The following is an 18,783-nucleotide window of genomic DNA, read 5'->3' on the forward strand; positions in this document are numbered from 1 at the left end:
TGATGATAACCACAATGATTTCAGGCGCTTGTCCCCATTGATTGCTGGCTCTTTTCAATGTTGTGTTAGTAAGTGGGTTATTAAGCCGGTTTGACTGTGTTTTAAGTGTTGGGGCTGTGAATTCACACACGTGTGCAGGTTCTCACTGGTCTCTCTGGTGTTCTCCAGATCATCACTGCATTGGAGGAGGATCCCACCGCTCAGAAGATGCAGCTCGGGTACCGACTCCAGCAGATAGCGGCTGCCGTGGAAAACAAGGTCACCGACTTGTGACAAGAAGACATTTGGGAGAACGCAAGCTCGTAGGAGGAGGACACCCCAGTAGAGTGTGGATTTAGTAACTGAGACCCCCTGCAGTCATCCTGCTGCCAGCTCTGTCACAGACTGCTTCACTTTTTTACAGAGCGTCTTACAACGCCAGGATGTTAATATTTCCATCATCTGTTATAAGAAGCTAAACGTGTTTGTCGGTTTGAATCAGCTGCTGCCATGTGAGGTTTCCCAAGAAAGGGATCTTTAAAAGATGTTAATTAAGACTGCCATGTTAATTAGGTCAGTTTTAATTGGACAGTTTGTTAATACCTTGAAAACGCAAACAGGACTCCCTCTTCAATTGAAAAAGTAACGTTCTCAAGTCTGCCTAACAGCCATTGGAAATTGCACTTGTGGGTTCTAGCTCTGAGTCCTGGTGACCTTCAACAAGGTTAAAGAAGAGAAAGAAATGGCAAGCAATTTAATAGGGCACTGTCTTTATGGAAATCAATGCTTCTATTCTCTGATTTTAAAAGAGTTGACATATCTATCAGTGTTATGCCACGCAAGCAGGGACTGAGTTCTTGGGTTTATTAAAGATCACTATCTGCACAGAGGCAGGCAGCAGGGTGGGAATCAAAAATAAATGCACTGTCTAGAGAATGTGTTAAAGATATTTAATTATGGGAAGGTAGCTCTAAGCCGAGTAGAAGGAATATATTTTGTTATGTTTTGCTAATTCTGGGGAAAGGAGGAATTTAGAAAAGGAAAAGTTTCACATCTGCAATCAGACTGATCAGGTACGAACGAGTCAGGAATGTGTTTTTTGTTTATGGGATGGTTTTCAGATGGGTTAGATGATTTTCTTCTAGGAATCCTCCGGAGAAAAAGATTGTTCTCCTGATTTCTCAAGAAATCTCGGAAGAATATCCATGTGATTTTAAATGGAAAGCACAGTTTGGAAATGGTCTATTTAGTCAGCATTCTGTTTAGTAAAATAAGCCCTAAATTAAATCTCACCAAACACTGGGTAATGAATGTCTTGTAAACCTAGTCACCTAAATGTCATTCAAACTCATTTTTTCATTTTAGCTGCTTTATCCAACAATTATTATTATTTAAGTATGATTCCCGAGTGACTGTTGACTGCCGTTACAATTGAGTGCTGTACTGCATTAAAAAACATAAGCACAGGCTTTCCAGTTGGCTTACATTTAATGAAGGGTGGATAAATCAAGATTTGTCCTGCTATTGTTAGGGAACTAAATAGGTTTGGTCTTGTTACTACCAAGCAACAAATAGAATGAAAACTAAACCGAAATGTTAACAACTGGACATGAGGTACTTCAGTTCTGAAATAACTGTTAGAACCGTGTGGGACACTTTAACTCCTCCACTGTGTTTACAGCACTCCGAATTGCATAGAGGAAATGTAACACAAGCAACCACAGCACAGGCTTGCCACCAGAGGGCAGTGTTACTTGGTAACCCTATTTGTTTTAAAGCCATGTATATTCTGTCCTGAGCTTGTCTTTCTTTTAAAACGGTCTGTAGCTTTAAAAGTGTGAGGTATAAGACTTGTTACTCTGCTGGTTTAGTGCTGCACGGACAAGTTTGCTATTGCCAGTCCAATTTAAAGGGGAGGAGAGACTTGTATTTAATGTGGGCACAATGTAACTGCCATTTTATACAGCAGTTTGAGTCATTCCAGTTGCGTGGTGTGTCAAAACACAAGCGTGTCTAATTAGGCTTACAGAAAAAGTCTCAAACTGATCAGCAATGGCGCTCTGCAGTGTTTGACCTTGTTTGCAACTTTGTGCATCTCCCAGGTATTTCAAAGTAACCTGTACCTAGGCTTGGGAAGATATGTTTACATTTGTACGCCAAGAACCCAGTGACTGTAAACATGACCAACTAATTATCTAGCGTCTCAAAACTGAATTAAACATTGTAACCCTTTTTGTTTTCCTAAAATAAGTAGACTTTTTTTTGGTGCAAAGTCTATGCTGAATAGTGCATTACTGCTAAAGCCTTTGAAAATGTAACAAGATTTTGTCTAGTTGATGCCATTTATATAAATCATTAGATTTGCTGTTTTTAATATCAGTGGATAAATGGTGCCCATATTGAGAAGACTGCCATAAAACCTATAGACATATACACTACTGTGTATGGTGATGGGCTTTGAATCTCAATGCCCATCTTTTGCTTTCTTTCTCAATTAGCCACAGGATGTTTTTTCTACAGCTGCATTGCTGAGGTTGATGGACAGAGCTTGTTGAGTGGGCCAAAGTGCCCAAGTTGCACCTCACTCTCAAATCATATTTGATGCAAGTTACAGTGTGATTCTGTGGCCGTCTGAAATTTAGGGCCATTTAGGAGAACTTTTTTTTTCTGGTTAATCTTGTAGTTCTAAGAAGTAGCTTCAAATGTCATTTTAAAGTTGACATTTTCCTTCCTCCTGTGATGTGTTTAAAATCATTCTGTTGCTCCCATATTCACTTAACATTTTTCTATAAACTTGTCCTTTTGAGCTTGTCTAAAGTATCCTACATGCCAGGACTGAACAGCCTTTATTCCATTCGGTGACAATGTGACAGAGTGGCTGGGGCTGACAGAGTTAAAAGCTTACGTTGTCACTTGATTTGAATGGAATGATGAAGGCTGTTAATCCCAGCATTTTGGGTTCTCCAGACAAGGAAAATGGTAATATTTAAATATTGGAGCAAAATAACCCAGAACCGCTCAAAGAATGCAAACACCATAATGAGGGGATATACAAAGTCATTGAAATGACATTCAAAGATACTTACTCTTTTAAGATGTCTATATTGATTTTGTTTTTTTCTTCTGAAACCTCAGATGGTTTCTTGTGATTTCCTTGGAGAAATTTGAATTTCAAGATCAACGCAGAGGAAATAGAATTGGGAATTACCTTAAAAGAATTTCCGATTGCCACAGATCCCTTAGTGTCCTGTAAACGCTTTCACCCACTGAGAGGGAAATGTTGCTTCTCGTGTGGGCTGTCCTGGGTAATTTATTTTTAAATAAATAAACTGTAAATAAGCAAGGGTCCCAGCATCATTTCTAGACAACAGTACTGTTAAATTATAGAGCGTGTACACATCACTACATCTTGCAACTTGTTTGGATTTCAGTGTGCAAAGTTGGATTGACTGTCTGCATTTTAGATATTTTTATATAGTGTATAATTATATTATATAAATATGGTATGTTTGACAAGGCAGCATGCTAGGAAGTGATGTCTGTTTGAGAACATGAATAAGGCAAAAAAAAAAACTTACAAACATTCCAGTTACAAAGCCTTGAAATTGTTATTGTTGCATAAGTATCTGTTACTGGGAAATAAGATGCATACATTTTACTTAATATCCCGCTACATGCAAACACCCTTGGAAGTTTGAATAAATGTGTAAATAATGCTCAGTTCTGTAGTGGAAAATGTGTGTGTGTGTTTTTTTTTTTTTACCTGCTTCATTCATTCCTGCAATAATTTTCACTATGGCTGATCAAAAGCATTGTCTCAACCCACGCTATTGGTCATCTATGATGGGAATGTGCAGAAAAACTACTATTAGAGACACCAAACTTGGTGCACAGTGTAAATGACAGTATTGTGTGGATTTGTGTATTGGACGGGGTGCTGAAAACATCTAATGACCCTCAAATGTTTACTTTTGGCCACCAGAAGATAAGCCTGGGTGTCCGAATTGCTCCTGGCTGTTGTATAAAATGGTGATAAGTCGAGTAACCAAGGCTTTAAAAACAGACTCCTCACCCCTCATTCCCATAACACTATATCCCTTTTGGCCCTCTCCAGAAACACGTTTTGGTTTGTGCTTACTTAAAGAGCAACTTGGTATGGTTATGAAATATCCGTGTTATCTTCACCAATGATTATTGTTTAGAATCACTTTGTAGATCATTTCCTGTTTCAGTAAGACATTTAAAGCAGCCCTGTGTGGCCTCTCCTCTCTAAGTACAGCTGGTAGACCAGAGTGTAACCATTAACCTGTCCCTCTGCCCCCAGTAGATAAGAAATACCACATTTGTTCTACATAGTATTTCTTGCCGTGAGTTCAAACATCTACTAAGTTGACTGTATTGAGAAACAACACTCAAGTGAGCACTAACACTTGTTTCTGAATATGGTCTTTTGCTTTTAATAGTTTATTACTCAAGTGATGTCCACATATCCTGCCACAATGTTGCAGTTTTGATGGAAATATTAAGTTCACTTCCTGTGTTACAGTTAATACAATCCCACCCAAGCCATGTACTTCTGGTCCAGGCTGCAAGTAGGAAAATAGTAATGGTCCAAATAATGGGGTTCCAATTTCTAGGACACAGGAAGTGGAAACAAAGTGTTGTGGCAGGAAATGGGCATCAGTGAAGTGAAAAGTGTGGAAAGCAATTGATCAATAGAAAAATAAGGGAACTGTTTTAATGGTACGCTAATAAAGGGATTACTTGCCTTGGTTTTAAACCAAAGTATTTTTGCTTCTATCTAGAAATGTGAAGATGGCATGTTGCACCCTCTGGTCCATACAGAGTCTTAGTTCTACAGTGTATACTAAATTAATGGCAAACTGATTTTTGTTCCACTACACAGTGTAATATAATTTGGGTGGAGAATACCAGAATTTTATTGGTTCGGCTGTATAAAAAATGATTCTATAGAGCAGGTTCTGAAGGAGCACTGAAGGTTTTTTTGTTTTGTATTTATTTTCTTTAGAAAATTCACCATCACTGTTAATATCTCTGTAAATAACCATGTAATAAGTCTTCAGCTACCTAACCTGTTACAGAAGAGATGAGAGAATTCCTACACACATGTAATAAACTAGAACTACTATAAATGACATTGGTGGACTGGGTTTGTTTTTATAAAGATTTCCTCTTATGATGAGCATGTCCTAATGAAACAAGTGTGTCTGTAACATCCATCCCTTGCCACAGATGCAAATTCAAAATTAGAGACATAAGAAGCATGAGAAAGTTGTTGACTGTGAAACATGAAGAGTATATACAGAATAGTATATAATAACCAAGTGTTATGCCAATTTCAGAAGTGCTTCTCCAGATAAATGCACAAATGTAATTATCTGGAGAACCACAGACAGACAGACGGATAGAGAGACACATAGACACCGCTCAATGTCTCCAGAATCTGATCCTCTCAATAACTTAAACTAAATTATGTTCTTACCAAGTTTCATGACAGTTGGATAAACCGTTCCTCAGATATATGCCAAAATGTCAGTTTGACATGCAGACAGAGAGGTGTGCAGACAGAATCTGATGTTCTCAATTTACACACAATAATATTCACACCAGGTTTCATGACAATTGGATAAGAGCTTTTCCAGATATATGGAGACTTTGAAGCTTCATCCCCAGAGGTGAATAATAATCCCATACTGTAGGTTAGTCTGACCATGGAACAGGACTGCCCAACACTGTGCTGGTGCACTCGTTTAGCTGTGGCTTAGAGACCAGTGCCACTAACTAACCCTACCTGATCCACTGAAGTACTAACTAGCATTGGCATTTGAGAACTGATCGATACTGCGGGCTTTGACGTCCCTCAAATACGTCAGCTGCAATGCAAAACGCAAAAGGTTTCACTCTATATTATCGTTCACACATAACAAACTTGTGATACAATTGCCATTTTTTCAAGCAATTCAGAAGGTTCTGTTGCACCTTTAACTAACTTTGGACGCCAGTTCATGCTGATGTACTAGAAAATGCTTCATGATAGAATCTGCAGCTGCCCTGATTCCTTTTTCTATCACTAGAGCTCGATGTTTTAATTTAATTATCTAAAATATTTTGCAGTACGGTATTTACAATAGATTAAATTATATCAATTTTTTATTATTGTAATGTCTTTTTTAACCGTCGTGTGTGTGTCTTGTTATCACGACAGATATTGGTCATATTACGATAATGCTTGCACACTTGCAGTGCTATAATTACAAACGCATTGCCCTTTCAGGATACAAAAAGATAGAGGAGGCGCGCAGGCGCAGGAGGAGAAACGGATGCAGACTTTCAGCACCTTGGACAGAGAACATCAAATCGCTTACTATAGATTAGCATTGTGAGATGAAGGGTTAAACAGGGATAAATCTCGGTATATATCATTGAATTCTGGTGGGAGGTCGTATGCCGTCTGCCTAGGGGCAAAGTACAGCATTTGAAATAGAATCCGGCATAATACAAAGTGATACTGGGGTAGTGTGCAAAAACGACTTACAAAAAATAGTGCAAAACCTTTCATTTTGAGTTTTATGTTTAATAATACGGAACCATACAGATATTGAAACCTTGACTGAAAACGAGAGCAAAAGCAATCGCTTCGAGTTACAAGTGGCAAACATTTAGCCGCAAAATAAAACTATTTTTAATCGTGCATGATTTCCCAGAACTAGGACTGTAGATTTGTGCGTGGTTCGAACCTGACTTCAGACTGGCATACAAAAAAAACAAGATCTGATTCTAAACAGTCGACATGGAAACAATCTTTTAAAAAATCAAAGGACTTGCAATGGTAAGGTGTATTAATTTATTGCTGGAGATATGCATGTTCATAATACAGTATGAGGTTGTACTTGGCTTTTTTATGCCCTCGTTCAAAACTAATTTTGGAACAACTATTGTTTGATTTATTTAAAGTTTATGCTTTGCAGGTACCACACAGTTTATAATCTTGCATGTTTTTTTTATTTACAAAGTTATTTAGAGTGCATGTACAAAAGTATACGTGTCGTACTATTCAGCTGTTCTATAAATAATAACATTTTGCGCCCACAGAAAGTGTCATTGAAGGATCTCGTGCGCTATTAAACTGCACCAGGCCATCGTGTGGATTTACTTTCGTTTTTCAGTTATATAATACAATATAGAGCTGGACCATACATCGATGCTGAATACCTTTTAGGAGCGCACAAAGAGTGTCAGAATTGTTGATGCCTAACTCTGAACTCAAAATAGGGTTAAATTGAGGAGAAGAGCTTAATCTAATTTTGTACATTTCGTCAGAACAGCACAAACCCTATTGAGTTCCAAGACAGAGCTGTTAATCTGCAGTGGGTCCCGGACTTTAATGAAACTTTGTGGTCACATACTACATATTATATGTTCTATAGCCGCTAACATATAGTTTGTACTGTGCTCTTATGTGTTGTAATGCAAATCAATATTAAGACTTAAGGCAACATGCCTGCAGAAAATATTTACAGTGCGGCTGTCCATAAACCTCCATTATTTACACCTCTATAAATCTAATGTTCTCCGTTTTCAGTAGATATTGTTAATAGGGTTAGGGTAATAAACGACAATATTAGGTGGTGTTAACAAGTTTGTAAATAGTAAGGGATCACGCAATATTTACCCCTGTTATGCATATATGGAGTAAAATGACATGCCGTACTGCTGTCCCTACTAAACATAACTCTGGTGTACCATGGTAAAAGCATTGCAAAGTGCAGGAAAGTGTGGTAAATTTGAGAAGTATTGTTTTAATGTGAGCACCGACTTTAACTTAAGTCATGTGTCTGTTGTTTAGCATTATGAGGTGTAATGAATACTAAAGTATGGTAGTTCAAATATGGAGCTCACATAAAAAAGTAAGAAAAAATGCAAGAATGCAAAAGTGGGCCAACATAGGATTCAATACACATGGACAAAATAAGAATGTGGAAAAAGACAAGGTTATTTCTGCAACTGTATTTAGTTCCATTAAAGGGGAAACTTCCATTGTCAATATTTCATTTTTGTCTGTCCCTTGTGGGCAAAATTCCTTTACCACCATTAACTTTTATAGGCCAACTATATTAGAAAATATTCATCAATTCATATGAAATCATTATTCAGATTACCGTTTTATATAGCTTTAATGTGGAATTTTGCACTGGTTGGTTAATAGCGATGTTATTTCTAAAGCTGTTTTGTAAATGTGGCACAGTAAATATAGCCAACACCCATTTAGTGGGTGTACAGATTATGTACCACATGACCCAGTTTCAACATGGATAGTTATTTCAGTTATAATTCTTGTTATGCAATTCCTGACTTTTCCTCGGCATGACATTTGACAGACACCCAACAGCTAGGAAGAAGCGTGTGGAGATCTAAGTGAGCACCAGCAGGGCTTCAGAGCACCCGTAACCTCCTGCTGCTGAAACTAAGCATGTCGGTTAGAATTACTGTGACCTTGGTACCCACATTATATAACAAAGCATCAAGTCTTTGTGAAGAAGTGACTTGTCTAATATTGAATACAATGTGTTACATAAAGGTCTTGGAGAAATGCAAACAATACGTCAAATCCGTCAGTGGTGCAGTCTGTTTCATGACGTGTTCCCTTAACCACTGTTGTACAAATTAGTGAAATCAAAACAACATGCTCCTAGCCATGGGCCTCTTGTAGCCATAGCAACCGGCCTACTATGGCTGTGTTAACCCCACAGGATTTGTATCCTCCGTTTACATCTCCAGGAAATAAACAAAATATATCTCTTTAATTCAAATGATAACCAAGAGGGTAAGAATGGGGGAGGGGGGTATTTTCAGCATGCCCTCCAAATCTTGTAAACAAAAAAAGTGTTTTGCTTGGATGATGCAAGAACCACTCAAGGAAATAAATGCATGTACTGTATTAGTTGTATGGAAGGCATAACACATATATTCACTGTTCTTATATTGCCTGTGCATTTCTTTAAACCTTCATGTATACAGTATATATCTTGCATTTATATAGTATATGTACTGCTTTCCCCACCAATAAAAACACAGCCAAGGCAGAGACATGATAAGACAAGTGTTAAACAAGATAAACAAATTAAAACAGAGTTTCTTCAGTATTCAGTTACGTCTCTCTCATTGGATTATGGTGATGCTGTTTATGGAGCAACCTTCATGTCTTATCATGGTTGGATGTAGATTTTTTTATCCATATTTAAGGTGTGACTGCTTTACTCAACACTTTCCTTGGTTCCCCAGCTCACAGTTAAGGTATCGCTGTAATAAAGTTGCATACCTGTTTGTAATGTACATTTTGGCAAGATAGCCTTTTTTATGTGCTATTTTTTTATTGATATACAGTATGTCCTACGCGCACAGGGTGTTACGGGGACAGATTAGTGGTTACACTTTGGTGTACCAGCTGTAGAGGCAACACACTCTGAGAAATAAAAAGTCACCAGGATGAGACGTCTGGCTCGCTTCTTGCTAATTCTTAAATGTTCCTCCCTAAGCACATCTAATGGAGTATCACAGCCCTGAAGGTTCATTGTCCAATACTTGTCATTGCAGGTAGAAGATACTGTGGTTGGAGTGTTGTGGTAGGTAAAGCTATGGGTTTCTACATCAGCTCCCTGTCCAGGGCAGATATCCGCTGCACCAAGCCTCACTGTGACACACAACAGGCCCACCGCTACCAGACAGCTCCCAACTACAACTACAAGTGGACTGATATCCACTACGAGGCCAGCCGGGGCAATGTGGACAAACTGCGCTCCCTCCTTCTCACCTCGAGTAAGAGCAGCCTGAATTCTGTTGAAGAAAACTAGGAGCTGACTTAGTCTAATCAAGAGGTTTCCCTATTGACAAGGTTGTGTCTCAGGGTCATATTGCTATGGTGTTTGCAATAATTCGGAGCATTTCTGGTTGCTCCAATGTTGAGTAATACCAGGAAATAAAAAACAATTTTATTCTATTCAAATCATGTAACAATGTGACTATATATATATATATAGAGAGAGAGAGAGAGAGAGAAGATGGGGCTAGAGTTAAAATGCGACATTGTCACTGAATGTAATGAGGCTGGCTGTTCAGTCCTGGCATTTAGTAGACTGAACATACAGTACAAGGTCAAAGTCATAATAACTTAATACCTGGTGCAACAGAACCCAGATGCACTCAGAATGATTGCAAACACTGTAACATAGGAACATAACTCAAATAAACAGTATAGGAAATCAAATACATTTCACATTACTTATTCCTTAACGTCTTTCTTGCAAGTTATTTCTGCTGGTTTCATAGAGCCCAATTAGCACTGTTCTTGTACTACTTTACCACAAATAACACTACAGTCAGCACTCACATATCCGACCCTATAACATTTTGACTTCAGTGACGGTTAAACACGTGTGACGCATATCTGATTATTTCATTTTGGCCCGTTCCAACCCTTGCCCGTTTTTCAGTGAAGACAAAAAAGATACAATATCAAAAATACATATCTGAAAGGACTGTGTTTTAAAATAAGTAGGCTTCCATTTAGATGTACTGTATTGATTGTGTTGGTACAGTACTATATTTTTAACATAAGTATTTTAATTCAGAATGATATGATTCTGAAAATATCACTTGCCAAAAGAGACGACGTGTGGACTGTAATACAGTACATACTTTTAAATCTGGTATGTATTGTAGCAGTATGGAAAATTCCCCGTTAACGACCCAACAGCAAAATGAAATCAAAATCATGCACAGAACTTTGTGAAACCTAAAAGGTAATATTGCAATTTAGCAAAAGAGGTAAAAAAAAAAAAAGTTTCCAGAATTAAAACAGTATCCAAAGTCAGTATTCAAAATTGCAGAATATAGTGCTCGATAAGGCCCTAATGACACAGTTCACTTGCAAATGAAAATGCACAAAAAAAACTACACCGTATTATTTAAAACTGTTTAATGACTAACTGTTACATTACCCTAGCTTGTCTCGTTCGCTTTTGGTTGCATTTTCGTCAGGTGAAACTGGAGGAAGTGCTGTGTAACTGCACAATATAAGATTTGGCATTAGAGAGAATTAAAAAAAAAAAAAACGCAGGCTGTGACGGATATTCAGATCAATTGTAACATTGAAGAGATGGGCTTTGTTTAAAAAGACTTGTGAGAGTCAGAAATCACGTGTGACGGGTAAGTGCATTAATTTGTTACATATATAATTGGGATTGATTTTATTCTTAGTACAAGGGTGGTAAAACGCGACTGACGTGTATCTGGGTAACGGATATCCGAGTGCTGACTGTAGTTAGTCCAAGATTAGTGATAACCGGCCATTTACTATTATGCTTTTAAGAATTTAGTTAGAACTTATTTTCACTTTGACCCACACAATAGAAGTACTTCATGTGTAGCCAACCCAAAGTCCTATGTTCTGCAAAAAACTTTGCATATCCAGGTGGATGCTTAAACATCCCTAATACCTTTCCTTTTTGTGACTACCCAAATACTAATTTCTCAAAGTTGTGTCAGGTAAAGCACAGGTGGACCAGAAGGATTACTATGGGAAGACTCCCCTGTACTGGGCTGCATATAAGGGTCAGAAGTTGTGTATGGAGCTGCTACTGTCCTACGGCGCGGACGTGAACAGCCAGTGTAAACACGGGGGCACCCCTCTCCACGCGGCCATCGGTCTGTTTCCAGAGTGTGTGCTACTGCTCATACAGGTGAGGCCAGAATCACCTACAAGAACAAGGTGCAGAACAATCCCTATGCATCTTTACATTCATGACTGGGGTCACTGTACAATTCACTGTAAAAGCATGTGAAATCACTACAGTAAAAGCATGCTAAAGTGGAGTTTTGTGAACTTTGTGAATGCAGCCAAACGGAATAACAGACAGGAATTTCAACTCTTCCTCATTTAAGCTGTGTTAAAATGCTTGTGTGTTTGTTAAATAAAATGAAAATACGAAGCAGACGTAATTACAGTGTGGGTTTACGGCATATTTAATTCACCTTTCTAAAGTGTAAGTTACTTCAGATTACATTTCCATGTCCTCTAACGTGGTTATGATGTTGACAATCATTCTGAGTGGCTCTTATTGCAGTTACTTAAGGAGTTTTTTTTTATAATTTTTGAAATTCTAATTTGAGAGCTGCTCTTCAGTTCTTGTTGACTAATCACTTGATGGTTCATACTTGTATAAATACACTGGCTTATCTACAGTAGCCACAGCTAGAAACTGAAGAACATCAGAAAAAGTAATAAATAAATAACTGGACTGGTGTCAGTTTATTCTCTATGTAATGTTGGTCAGTTCCAACATATACATTAAGCATGAATCCCTTCCCATTCTTCAAATACACAACTCATTAACATAACACCAAAAAAAACATAAGGGGGAATATCAACACATTAAAAAACGGCTTATCTCGCTTGCCTCCCTCAAAAACAAAGTTCCTTTTTGTATATGTATAGGTCCTCATACACTTTAACATTATTTCAGACTTAACTCCCTTGTGTTTCTTTTTAAGAAACTTTGAATTGTTTCTTTTCAAATGTCAAAGTTACACAGAGCTTTGTTACAGCCACATTCCCTACTCTCACCAAACAACCCCTTTGTCTCATCAGCTCACCTTAATCGATACAGCTGGGCAACATCTCTTAAGATTCTCTTAAAGAAACAGATGCCTTAATATTAAAACAGGGCTGTTGCTGTTAAAAAAAAAAATGTGAAAATGTAATTTGAAGCTACTTACTTAACAAATACCATTAAAATTAAATACACGTTTATCATAATGTGTGCATCTTTCTCAAATTGTGAGATCTATGAAATGATGGTAATACATATTAGTTAAGGTTTACTGGAATCATTTTTTCAGCTCTGTGTACTTCAAGAGATTATTTAAATACAGCACTGTGTGAAAATGTGATCACTATTGGTCTTCATGGTTAGTTCATCATCACTCCTCTCTGCTCTCTCCCTCCCTCAGCATGGAGCAGACACTGACCTCCCCGATACCTGGGGGGTGACCCCCATGTACCTGGCAGCGTGCAGCGGACAGTCTGAGTGCATCCAACTGCTGGTGCAAGCTGGGGCCAGGATCACCTACAAGAACAAGGTGCAGAACAATCCCTATGCATCTTTACATTCATGACTGGGGTTGCTGTACAATTCACTTTTCAATTTTTTTGATGTAACATTTGTTGATGCCCATATTGTATGATAAGTATAAGGCAAAGACATTCAAAGGCTGAAACTAAGTATGAAGCTCTATATTTACAATCCCATTTCATTTACTTGTTTTCTGCCATGCCCCTGCTGAGGTTAGTGTGGGTTTGTCAAAGAAACAACAGTCACCAAATCCACAGTAGTCAATTTCTTGTTTTCTGATAGTCATTATTACATCATTAATACAAACATGGTTTAATTGCTAAGACCAGTTGGGATATTAATGGCATTTGGCATCAGTATTTTAAATGAATATCACCATGTTTGAATATGAATTTAAAATATTTTAAGTGGAATAAACAACTCAAAGAGGTGAATCAGAGTACAAATAAACCAATATTATGCTTAGTGCCAGCAAACATTATTTATGGCAGTAATGGCAGTGCATCACACAAAACTAGCAACCAGGTAAACACACCAAGGATCTACTGCAACAAGAGGAAGAAATACTGCCTGGATTCTTGTTTCCTGTCAGTTTAAAGGCTGGTTCATATTTCAATCATGTGATCATTGCTGAGGCAATTTCTAATCTCTCTAGTTGTGTGTTTGTCTAGTAATTCAAGGGAGACTGGTTGCCAGAGTTAGATTTTTCAGAACGGAAGCTGGTCGCATTACACGATCATCTCCTGATGAACCAGCCTTTTTGCCACCAAAGGAGAATGACCAAATAACTTAACTGGGCAGGTCATTCCTCAAATAAATGATACTAAAATGGAACTGTTCCTTTAGGGATAGATGAGAGATAACCAGAGCGTCACTTCATTTTGCAGAACACGGGGGAGGCTCCCAAACAGCTAGCCTCCAAGACAGCTTTGATCTCCTGGATCGAGAGCTACCACAAAGAGCCGCGATCGCTGAAGCACGCCTGCAGGCTGAGGATTCGAGGGGCTCTGGGACCGCGCAGGATCACAGCCTCACGCACGTTTCACATCCCGCTGTGTCTGAAAGAGTACCTGATGTTCAAGGACCTCGAGCTGCAGAACTGCTCAGCAGCACCAGCGACGGCACAGACGACACCCAGCGGGGACTGTTAAAGATAAGAAATGAATGGGTAACTCTTTCAGTTCCAGGGCATGCAATCAAGGTAGCTACAGACGTGCTCAAATTTGTTGGTACCCCTCCACAAAAAACGAAGAATGCACAATTTTCTCTGAAATAACTTGAAACTGACAAAAGTAATTGGCATCCACCATTGTTTATTCCATATTTAATAGAAATCAGACTTTGCTTTTGATTTTTTATTCAACATAATATTGTAAATATTAAAACAAATGAAAATGGCATGGACAAAAATGATGGGACCACTAACCTAATATTTTGTTGCACAACCTTTAGAGGCAATCACTGCAATCAAACGTTTTCTGTAGCTCTCAATGAGACTTCTGCACCTGTTAACAGGTAGTTTGGCTCACGCTTCCTGAGCAAAACTGCTCCAGCTGTCTCAGGTTTGATGGGTGCCTTCTCCAGACTGCAAGTTTCAGCTCTTTCCATAGATGTTCGATAGGATTCAGATCAGGACTCATAGAAGGCCACTTCAGAATAGTCCAATGTTTTGTTCTTATCCATTCTTGGGTGCTTTTAGCTGTGTGTTTTGGGTCATTATCCTGTTGGAGGACCCATGACCTGAGACTGAGACAGAGCTCTCTGACACTGGGCAGTACGTTTCGCTCCAGAATGCCTTGATAGTCTTGAGATTTCATTGTGCCCTGCACAGATTCAAGGCACCCTGTGCCAGGCGCAGCAAAGCATCCCCAAAACATAACCGAGCCTCCTCCATGTTTCACTGTAGGTATGGTGTTCTTTTCTTTGAAAGCTTCATTTTTTCGTCTGTGAACATAGAGCTGATGTGACTTGCCAAAAAGCTCTAGTTTTGACTAATCTGTCCAAAGGACATTCTCCCAGAAGGATTGTGGCTTGTCAATATGCATTTTAGCAAATTCCAGTCTGGCTTTTTTATGTTTTTCTGTCAAAAGTGGAGTCCTCCTGGGTCTTCTTCCATGGAGCCTACTTTCGCTCAAAAAGCGACGGATGGTGCGATCAGAAACTGACGTACCTTCACCTTGGAGTTCAGCTTGTATCTCTTTGGCAGTTATCCTTGGTTCTTTTTCTACCATTCGCACTATCCTTCTGTTCAATCTGGGGTCGATTTTCCTCTTGCGGCCGCGCCCAGGGAAGTTTCTACAGTTCCATGGACCTTAAACTTCTTAATAATATTTGCAACTGTTGTCACAGGAACATCAAGCTGCTTGGAGATGGTATTGTAGCCGTTACCTTTACCATGCTTGTCAATTATTTTCTTTCTGATCTCCTCAGGCAACTCTCTCCTTTTCTTTCTCTGGTCCATGTTCAGTGTGGTGCATACAATGATACCAAACAGCACAGTGACTACTTTTCTCCATTTAAATAGGCTGAATGACTGATTACAAGATTGGAGACATGTGTGATACTAATTAAAGAAACTAATTAGTTTGAAATATCACTATAATCCAATTATTTATTATCTTTTCTAAGGGGTACCAACAAACGTGTCCAGGCCATTTTAGAATATCTTTGTAGAATAAGCAATAATTCATCTCTTTTCACAGCTTCTTTGCTTTATTTTATGACATACCAAAGGCATGCAAGTATACATGATAAAATAGCTTTTTAATTTCATCACTTTTCAGGAGGAATGAAGCATTATTTCAATGAGCTGTAAGGGTACCAACAAATTTGAGCACGTCTGTATTTCAATCTGGAAGCCTACTTCAATAATGAATGGCATGAAAAAAGACACACGCCTTACCCTTCGAGATGTGTATATTCATTTCTTAGCATCTTTAGTATTGGAAAGTGTAAGTACATTTGTTTTAAAGGGTTCAAAATAGGTAACAGATATCTGGGATGGGTGTGGGTACTTTTACCACAGGTGGGTACCTGGGTTTTTAAAAACAGGATTTTTTTCTGCTTTTTGTTCATAAAAGTAATTAAAAATGTATCCCTGTGCTATCTCCAAAATAAACTGAGGGGAAAAGCAATAAAAGTCTCATCTCCTTGTTTTATCATCTAATTGTCTTGCAGAGCTGTTTAGCAGCTAAAGTACCCTATACTTTGCCTCAAAATGATACCACAATGTGATTTTATGGTCACTTTAAGAGGAATTAAAAGATATGAGCAAATATCTGTAATTTGAATCGCTATACTATTTATAAAAATGGAAGTACATGTAATTACCAAGTGGTCTCCCAAGAAATGCAGAACTGCAATAATTCCATAATAGTTATAGCAACTGTAGTTCTCTAATTTCTATATAATGTGTGTCCTGAATCTGAAAGTTTTGCCAGTTACTTTTCTTCATCAGTCTCACCTTGAATGCTATGCATGACTCAATTTGGTTATGGAAGAACTACAATTTATGTACGATCTCATGCAGTTTGGGAAGGGAAAGCAATGAAGCAACGCTAAGCTATTCTGGCTCCTCAAACTGTGTGAAATGGTGTGTCTCCTAATGAGAGACACACTACACCAATGTAAAAATGTATTCCAAATCCTACTAACATGTACCCAGGAACTACAACTAAACATAAAGGTGTTGTTGTTTTGTTTTGTTTTTAGTTTAGAATTGTTGCACAATTCTGGAAAGTCTAGACGGCAGCAGGCGATTGAACACTTAGTTCAAGAAAGGAGACAGCTGATGAAGCAATGGAGAAGAGCAGAACAAAATCAGAAGGAGGGACTCAATCTCTTACAAAGGGTCATAAAAGATAAGCTTGCAACATTGCGCAGAGCTGAGCGCCTACGGAAACGCTACAAAAAGAAGGAGCGTGCGAGAGCTAACTTTTATAAAGACCCATTCAAATTTGTAAAGAAGTTATTCACCAGTGAGAAGAATGGCACACTAAAAGCATCTAAGGTTGAGCTGGAGAGATATTTGGAGGAAACACATACAGATTCAAAAAGGCAGGAGCCTATGTCAATTCCGTCAGACATCACACCTATCAATCCACCAGAATACCAAATGGAGGACTGTGCACCTAAGTGGAAAGAAGTAGAGCAAGCTCTGAAAAAAGCAAGGGCTTCATCATCTCCAGGGCCTAATGGGGTTCCGTACAGAGTGTACAAGAGTGCTTCAGGAGTTCTACAAATTCTGTGGAAATTGATGAAAGTGGCATGGGAAAAACAGGTTGTACCAAGAGCATGGCGCCGAACAGGTGGAGTCTTTCTACCTAAAGAAAAAGATTCTACAAGCATCAGTCAGTTTCGTCCTATTTCCCTATTAAACGTAGAAGGCAAGATTTTCTTCAGCATTATTGCTCAGAGATTGTCAACTTACCTATTAAAGAACTGCTTCATTGACACTTCAATACAAAAAGCGGGCATTCCAGGTTTCCCAGGATGCTTAGAACACATCAATGTGATCTGGCAACAAATTCAATCAGCTAAAAAGGAGAGGAAGGAGCTCCATGTGACATTCCTGGATTTGGCTAATGCATATGGTTCAGTGCCACATGAACTTCTTTGGGCAGCATTTGATTTTTTCAGTGTACCGATGACAATAACAAATTTAGTGAAAGCCTACTTTGGAGATTTGCAATTTAGTTTTTCAACTTCAGAATTCAGCACTACATGGCAATGCCTAGAGGTTGGAATAATGGCAGGATGCACCATTTCTCCACTGGCTTTTACCATGGCAATGGAAGTAATCATTAGGGCATCAAAATGGGTAGTAGGAGGGGAGCGCTTGGCTTCTGGAATGCGACTACCACCAATTCGAGCATACATGGATGACATGACAACCATGACTACAACAGTAGCCTGCACTAATCGGTTATTGGGCAAATTAACTAATAACATTGAATGGGCACGAATGCAATTCAAGCCCACTAAATCAAGGAGCATCTCTATAATTAAAGGCAAAGTAGTAGATAAAACATTCTTCATTAATGGTGAGGCAATACCAACAGTGTTTGAGAAGCCAGTGAAGAGTCTTGGGAGATGGTACGACGGGGATCTAAAGGACACAGTTCGTGTGGGAGACGTTAGACAACAAGCAGTGGAAGGGTTGAAGAGCATAGACAGCTGCGCTCTACCAGGCAAACTAAAACTCTGGTGCTTTCAGTTTGGTCTACTGCCGAGGTTGCTGTGGCCACTGACTGTGTATGAGGTTTCTTTGACAACAGTAGAGAAGCTGGAAGCTTTATTCGGTTCATACATCAGGAAATGGTTGGGAGTTCCACGCTGCCTCAGCAGAGTGGGACTTTATGGTAAAGGAATACTGCAGCTACCAGTCTCCGCTCTAACTGAGGAGTTTAAGTGCGCCAAGGTCAGACTGGAAATTACATTAGTAGAGTCACGCGACAAATGCGTAAGGGAGGCAGCACCTGTGTTGAAAACTGGAAGAAAGTGGGCGGCAAAGAAAGCTGTGGAAGATGCAATGGCTGCCCTTCGAAGTGGTGATATCATGGGGCAAGTTCAGCTTGGAAGAGGGGGTCTTGGTCTCAGTTCAGCTCCTCCTACATGGCACAAGGCAGCCCCAGCTCAAAGGAGGAAGCTGGTA

General features: G+C 38.9%; 2 protein-coding genes across 6 annotated transcripts in view; both read left to right on the forward strand.

The window, feature by feature from the left end:
- LOC117413893 (plexin-B1-like) overlaps positions 1–5,132 on the forward strand; it is a 136,010-nt gene extending 130,878 nt beyond the window's left edge. For all 3 annotated transcript variants that reach the window (XM_058999443.1, XM_058999445.1, XM_058999444.1), the window contains one exon: positions 169–5,132. In XM_058999443.1, coding sequence (XP_058855426.1) covers positions 169–273 — 105 coding nt within the window. In that variant the 3' untranslated portion in view covers positions 274–5,132. The remainder of the gene's footprint in view (positions 1–168) is intronic.
- Positions 5,133–6,301: 1,169 nt separating this feature from the next.
- On the forward strand, positions 6,302–16,945 carry LOC131701491 (serine/threonine-protein phosphatase 6 regulatory ankyrin repeat subunit C-like). 3 transcript variants are annotated; one of them, XM_058999575.1, is made up of 6 exons: positions 6,302–6,829; positions 9,595–9,816; positions 11,536–11,738; positions 13,009–13,137; positions 14,018–14,298; positions 16,842–16,945. In XM_058999575.1, exons 2-5 carry the CDS (start codon positions 9,636–9,638, stop codon positions 14,279–14,281), a joined length of 777 nt encoding a protein of 258 aa, XP_058855558.1. In that variant the 5' UTR covers positions 6,302–6,829; positions 9,595–9,635; the 3' UTR covers positions 14,282–14,298; positions 16,842–16,945. The 3 variants fall into 3 exon arrangements, with proteins under 3 accessions (XP_058855558.1, XP_058855557.1, XP_058855559.1); XM_058999574.1 differs by lacking the exon at positions 16,842–16,945 and having other exon boundaries at positions 14,018–16,495; XM_058999576.1 differs by lacking the exon at positions 16,842–16,945 and having other exon boundaries at positions 11,545–11,738; positions 14,018–16,495.
- The last annotated feature ends 1,838 nt before the right edge of the window (positions 16,946–18,783 follow it).

This window comes from Acipenser ruthenus, chromosome 25, assembly GCF_902713425.1.
Source record: "Acipenser ruthenus chromosome 25, fAciRut3.2 maternal haplotype, whole genome shotgun sequence".
Taxonomy (NCBI): Eukaryota; Metazoa; Chordata; class Actinopteri; order Acipenseriformes; family Acipenseridae; genus Acipenser; species Acipenser ruthenus.

What these genes read in the sequence shown, in the direction of transcription:
- LOC131701491 (XM_058999575.1), top strand. Translation starts at nt 9,636, where the DNA reads ATGGGTTTCTACATCAGCTCCCTGTCCAGGGCAGATATCCGCTGCACC. An exon ending in CTCCCTCCTTCTCACCTCGA is followed by an intron (nt 9,817 to 11,535) that starts GTAAGAGCAGCC and finishes AATTTCTCAAAG; the next exon opens with TTGTGTCAGGTAAAGCACAG. An exon ending in GGATCACCTACAAGAACAAG is followed by an intron (nt 13,138 to 14,017) that starts GTGCAGAACAAT and finishes TTCATTTTGCAG; the next exon opens with AACACGGGGGAGGCTCCCAA.